This window comes from Oryzias melastigma, linkage group LG12, assembly GCF_002922805.2.
Source record: "Oryzias melastigma strain HK-1 linkage group LG12, ASM292280v2, whole genome shotgun sequence".
In the NCBI taxonomy this organism is placed as follows: domain Eukaryota; kingdom Metazoa; phylum Chordata; class Actinopteri; order Beloniformes; family Adrianichthyidae; genus Oryzias; species Oryzias melastigma.
The window spans coordinates 19,308,540-19,315,092 of NC_050523.1; the positions used below are offsets into that span (position 1 = coordinate 19,308,540).

General features: G+C 37.8%; 1 protein-coding gene across 1 annotated transcript; it reads right to left on the reverse strand.

The window, feature by feature from the left end:
* On the reverse strand, positions 1-1,778 carry si:dkey-242g16.2 (uncharacterized protein LOC336380 homolog). The gene is made up of 3 exons (XM_024298761.2): positions 1,448-1,778; positions 1,263-1,349; positions 1-1,181 (listed from the first exon to the last, which is right to left on the reverse strand). The coding sequence occupies exons 2-3, from the start codon at positions 1,274-1,276 to the stop codon at positions 194-196; spliced, it is 1,002 nt and encodes a 333-aa protein (XP_024154529.1). The 5' UTR covers positions 1,277-1,349; positions 1,448-1,778; the 3' UTR covers positions 1-193.
* Between the last annotated feature and the right edge of the window lie 4,775 nt (positions 1,779-6,553).

The following is a 6,553-nucleotide window of genomic DNA, read 5'->3' on the forward strand; positions in this document are numbered from 1 at the left end:
TAAAAGTACAACTGTTTTATTACAATAATTTGAACAAAACTATGTATTCACATTTACAAAGGGTTACAAAGCAAGTAATGTGCAAATTAGTAAAGGTTGGTACCATCCTACAACAAGTTTGTATTTTACAAATAAATAAATAAATAAGAATATTGTTACATTCAAAACAAACAGGCACAGTTCAACGGATTGTTTAGCTGAACACTGTCCTTTCAGCTCTGTATCTACCGGACAAGAACTTCTGAAGATATTGCATATTGGCGTAGTCTCCGATCCCAGGGGCCTCCTGCAGCCGAGCAGGTGACCGAGGCCTCGGCAGGGTGGGGTGGTAACCGTTAGCCTTGCCCTGGCCGGCACTCAAGTCGTCGGCTTCGATGTTAATCTTGTAATTCTGGCCTCTGTTGTCATCCCAGACGGGTGTAGAGGCAAGTCCGGCCCGAAATGAGATGCCAAACTCAATCCGCTCTTTTGGATCAATGTTCTGGGGCAAGTTTATGTCGAAAGAGAAAATGTCAATGTCGATGCCGTTGCAGCGGTTATGCTGCAGAAAGGTGCACGGGAAATCTTGGTAGCTCCTCCATGAGTCACAGGTCAGACTTATGTGCACCGCCTGTTTGGAGCTGAGGTGGAAGACGCACACTTTTCCACTTAGGGTGTTCTCTGAGATGCTGCAGCTCTCCAGCTGGACTTTTCTTTCTGACAAGCGCATGAAGAAGGTGTTAAAGTCCTGGGTGGGCTGTGGAAAGCCCAACACGAACTTGTGACGGTGAGGTCTGTTTGAAGGAGGCTGCTGGCTCTCAGCTTGGGCCGCGGACAGTCCGGTCACCAGGCTGGAAGCGGGGGAGGACGGCTCGGGGGTGAAGTAAAGCACGGAGGTGAGGGGCAATCCCACTTCGTCTGCAAACACGACACGCTTCCTGCCCACACCGCCCATGTTCCTGCGCAAACAGCTTCTCAGCCGTGGGGGAAAATGTTGCAAGGTCGAACACGGGGAAGATGAGCAACGCAGGGTGTGATAGACGCCCTTCTGTGGAGATCCAGCTGACACAAAAGTCCTCTGCTTGGGTTTCAACTGAGGTGACGTGGGTAGGAGTTGAATGGAAGGTTGCCGCTGATTCAGGCTCCAACTCAGGTCTGTCATGCTTAAGGAGGGCTGAGGGTGACTAAAAGTGTGAAGAACTCTAAGAAAAAAAAACACAAAACATAAGTTAAAATACAGTGAGAATTACCATAAAAACACCTAAAAGAAAACAACTCCTCACCTTGTGCAAGCCATTTTTGCACTGCAGATTGGGTGGTATCTGCTTCTTCTAGCTGTGTGCTGCAGCAAAGTCAGTTTGATCTGGAATCTAGAAAAACAAAAAGGAATAAAACTGATTAGCAAATTGAAAAAGAGTATAACTACACAGTGAATATTACAGTATGTCAACATTTAAAATATACTCACAGGTATTAAAACAACAACTGATCCTTCACCTCGGAGAGTGAAAGGCAGGCAGGAGATGCAATCTGTTTCTGCTCAGTGGGAACCGGCGTGGTTGTGAATGAGGTTGTGCTCCCTATGACATCACAGGCCCACGAGGGCACACTCCACCCAATCAGATGCAGCTGCGTTCTTATTGTCCTGCCCCCTTAAGGAATGCTGGTTGAGGTGTAGTCTAGATGATTTCCTTTCATGGAATTCTTTGGCGATGATTAAACAGTGATCAGAGCAACTCCCTGACACTTTCCAACAGGCTTTTCTCATGCAGTAAACACCAGAACCAGTAGGGGGCCCACAGTCAGTGAGTATATAAACCCATTCAAAAAGTGTATTAGAATTAGAGGTGTCTAAATATAAAATGCAGGGTCTCAAATGAACATCAGAAACCGCAAATAAAATAATTATCATCTGTTTTCCTGATGATGTAAATATCCAATTTGTCTTGACCACAAGTTTTATTCATGTCAGCATTCTCACAATCCAGTTATTATTGCATTACTATGCGTAAAACTGTCACTTTTCATTGGGTGCGTCACTGAGTGGGTGAATTTTACTATGCATGTCAACGGGTTGGTCGTGAAACACCTGCTTCAGCTTTGAGTACGCCGCCTCCACCTTTGAATGTTCCTGTCGACAGTGACGTCATCGCTGTGAGACCACTGACAGAAATGCTGCCAATCCGGTTGTTTCCATTGGGTCATCGTAGCAATGTGGATCCATCACTCGATCTCAGTTTTCTTTCATCATCATTTCTATTTGTTCATTACATAAAAGGGCTTTATTTTAATCAAGGCTGCAGGTTTTAACAGAGCCTATCCTGTTTGCCAATGGGCGAAGGCAGTTAACGCCCTGGACATGTTGCCAATCTCCAACAAGGTTACTATATGTTGTGGTTCTGTGGGGTGTAGAACAGAAAATTTATAAAAATATCTGGTCAAAGGCATGTGACATGTTTTTAAAGCCTTTGGTAAGTAACTCCAAAAATATTAGGCAGTCGGGCTTATTAGAGTCGACTGAGATATTTGTTAAATCCACTCGTCATTAAAAAAGATCTAACAAAACATACAAAATTTCACACACTGGTCACCAAGTTAAATCTGCAAACAAACTAAAGTTTTTTTGACCTTTGACCTTGGGAAGAGGCGGCCATTTTGAACTTAAAAATAAAATCCCTTCTTTACTTCTTCAAATGTAAACTCCTCCGAGGAATTTTAAAGGGTAACCAAACAGTAAATCAGCTTTTTTTTGGCTGTTGACCTCTATAAATGGGGCTTTAAAAGTGCTGACTTGATCTTTTCCACATTTTGAAAATTTAAAATAAACTTTTTTAAGTCCTGAAATCATAATCTAAAACGGTATCTGTGCTGCCTCCTACAGGTTGAAACAAGTTATTACAGATGAATTTTTTCAATTGGTCCCACATCATTTTAAAAGTTTAATGTTATCATGGTCTGCAGCTTCAGTATAAAAACCCGCCCATCTTTATTTCTGTGGAGTCCAATTATTATCGTGTTAGCTTTAGCACGGCTATTAGGTGTATTGCCTTTGGTCGTCTAAAATCTACTGGCGTGATTTTGTGAAATTAGCATTGTAGCATAGTAAAGTTTGGCGTTGTGATGGGTTTGCAATGGATGTTTCACTCAGGATCATTAGCTTAATACGTTAGCTATAATGCCACCATCATTTTACCACTGAGACACGGGTCTGTACGGTCTAGACCATGGTGAAACTGGCATCACTTTGCTCTGTATCACTCCGTATTAAAGACGCAGAGTGTAGCTTTAAGCTAACCTCGCTGTCACTGTCAATCACAGATCCAAACTACACCTACCCCATTCATTCCACCCCTTGTTTTTTATTTTTTCTTATTTTTTAAATCTGGTCTGAGAGTGGAATCAGCCTCTTACCATCATGTTGTGTTACCCTTTAAGTATAACCACAGATAAAGTTTTGTTGACCTTTGACCTTGAGAAGAGGCCAACATCTTGAATTTTTAAATAAAATCCCTTTTAGTATTTTCTACAAATGTAGACTCCTCCAAGGGATTTAAATCTTTCTAATACCTCTTCTAGCATCATTAGTAAAATACTTGGGGAAAAATATGGGAAAAAAAGCATAGCATAGCGAGCTAGCAAAAGTGGCGCTTCCCTTGTACTCGCAGATTTTAAACCAGGATATTGTGAAAATGTAATATATGAATCACTAGCTCAAGCTGAACAAATAATATGACATATGATATGAACATACTAGGAATGTGGGCGTGGTTAACCAAAAACTTCAGTTGCCATGGAAATCCAAAAGTTTACTTTTGCATATTCTTCTAAAATTCACATGAATCTGTTTGTCAAGCTCAGGTGACAAACAAACTTTATGCTGCTATGGAGATAAAGCCAACAGAAAAGCAGTCATTTTGAAAAATATTTGTTTTTTTTTCCTTTTTCATGAATGCAGCTCTGACTAGGGTGGGAGGTGCAGAGGGGGAGCGTGAAGGGCATTTATCAATTATAGGTCATACAACATCAATCTTACCTTTGACCTTTTATTTTTTGTTTTAAATTATTCTAGAAAATGTCATTGTTTACCTGAATTTTTTTTCTTTGCTACTCAACAGCATGAAGACTGTGGTGGTTTGCTTGCAAAGATAGCTCAAGTTCTGAGTCATTTATTTATTTATGGCATTATTTTACTTTATTTGATGGGGACACTTGACATTAAATGATTTCTGCAAAAAACCTTTTTAGAAATACATGATCTGACCCAACAAGTACAGGGAGAGTGGCAGAATCAAACCGTGAGGCACTCAGGCAAAACAACAGCACCCTTGCCTAACCTAGCTATAATCCCACACACTTTTCCAGCACATTAAATAGGATTTTCCTGGTTCAAAGTAACAAAGGCTGCAAACTGATGTTTGTCTCTGACTGAAGGTTGACCTGAGTGTTGTTATTTAGCTTGCTAACAAGCATCGTCTTAGTACTTGCAAAAGTTGCTGCAGGTTTCTATTGTGGAGAATTCAGACATGGGTTTGGTCAATGGCAATAATGAGAAAACATCAGATGCTGACTTTGAGAAGGAAGATTTTTTTCTTGGAAAAAAATGTTCAGACATGTACGCCCCAGGAAAAAAATGAAGCAGCCTGTGTAAAAACAAAATAGAACAAATAAATCGTTGTACGCACAAGAGCTGTTAGACTTCCCTAACTGTTTAAAACCTGTTATTCATCAAAGTACAAGTCACTTTTTACCAGTTGTTGGTGCAGAATTTATGTCTAGAGGAATGCTATTCATTTCCAAAACTATCTCTGCCTGATTTGCAAATGGCAAAATATTTCTCAGTTACAAATTTTATTTATTTTATGAATGCAAAAAGTGAAGTAAAGTACACACTATTTACTTGTTTTTAGAACAGTGCTGTGAATGCAAACAGTGCAAGTTGTTTAAAAACTGCAGATACAGCTCTTGAAAAAAGATCAGGAATACATTCAAAGCAAAAGAAATAAAGCAACAAAACAACATTTCATTTTAGGAATTAATACAGAATTCCCTAAACCAAAAAAAAAAAAGAAAAAAGGGTGCAGATCCTTCTTCTTCCCTCTCCATCAAAACTCAAACATCAACATTTAATCAGGAATGTCTTACAGTACCTTTTCCAGTTTGTCATTCTATTTTTTTATATTAATTTCTAAAAAAATATTTGTGTTTCTGAAATGTTTCCGTTTTATTTTTCCTATTTTTTTAAACCTTTTTTTATTTTTATTTTTTTACATTTTGGTTTCTGGAATTTTTTGTTTTTACTAATGTATGGAGCCCCAAAAGGGACATTAAGGTAAATAAACAAAAACATTGAAGCATACATATATATATATATCTATATATATATATTTCCTTTTGTATGCATCTGGTGCACACCTTTGTGTAACCAGAATCTTTTTTAACTTCAATTTTTAGGATACTTTTTTTTTTATACCTTCAATGATCCTTTACATATTTTTGTGCTTAGTGATTTTTTGATTGGCCAATCAGGGCCATACGCATCCATTTTTATGTGCATATGCTAACAGCTACAATTAGAAATCTGAAGCCAGTCTTTAGTGAGTCAAATTGCACTTAAATATTGCATCTAAGTCGTTCAAACTATTAAAGCTATAATCAGAAATTTCTCACAAAAAATACACAACTAAGTGACCAAATCACACAATAACTATGACAACGAACAACACCATGTCAAAACTATAGCCAATTAATTATTCAAAATCTTACGTTTAAGGTGGTTATTGAAAGTGAAATACAATATTTGACTAACTAACACCCAAAATACTACATGAGTGTTCAATAGGTGTCATGACAAATAGATTACAATCTGCAAACTAGATTGGCGTTAAATTGTTGTTTTAGTACAGATGTTTTGCCGAGGCGTGTGCACTCAAGTTGAAGGCTTACAAATTTTGTCAGACTAAACTGCCCAACACTGTTAAAACACTTCAAACATATAACTGGGTCAGTGTTGCCAGTTTAAGCAAGTTTAATGGATTAGAAAATGTGTGCTTTAAAGTTATCAGGTATAGTGTTTGTGCTTTTATTTTGAAGAGTTCAGAAAAGGGTTTTATTTTCCCTTCCACCAAGAAATTACTAGACACAAAATCAAATCACAATTAAAAATGCAAAACAAAGAATAAAGAAAACATAAGATGTAAGAAATCAGAGCAAAGTTATGGAAACCAAAAACAAAATTAAAAAAATGAAATAAAAAGAAACGTTTTGGATTACAAAAGTAATTTCCAGAAATCAAATAAAAAAATAAAATAAAATAAAAAACCGAAAAGGCAGGTACAAGGTGACACCACTGGTTTGATATGATTATTAGTTTTTTTTTAATTTACTGTGATACTTAATATTTTTTTCCCACTGCGTGATTCGTTGGTGCGGTCACCATTTCAATAGATTTCCTCTAGACATACTAAAGCTAAAGTAGCTGCTGGTTCAGATTCCTCCAGCCACAATCTAATCTAATATCATATATTCCAAGGTTTATACGCATCCTATCTGAGTTGTGTTTTCATTCCATATATTC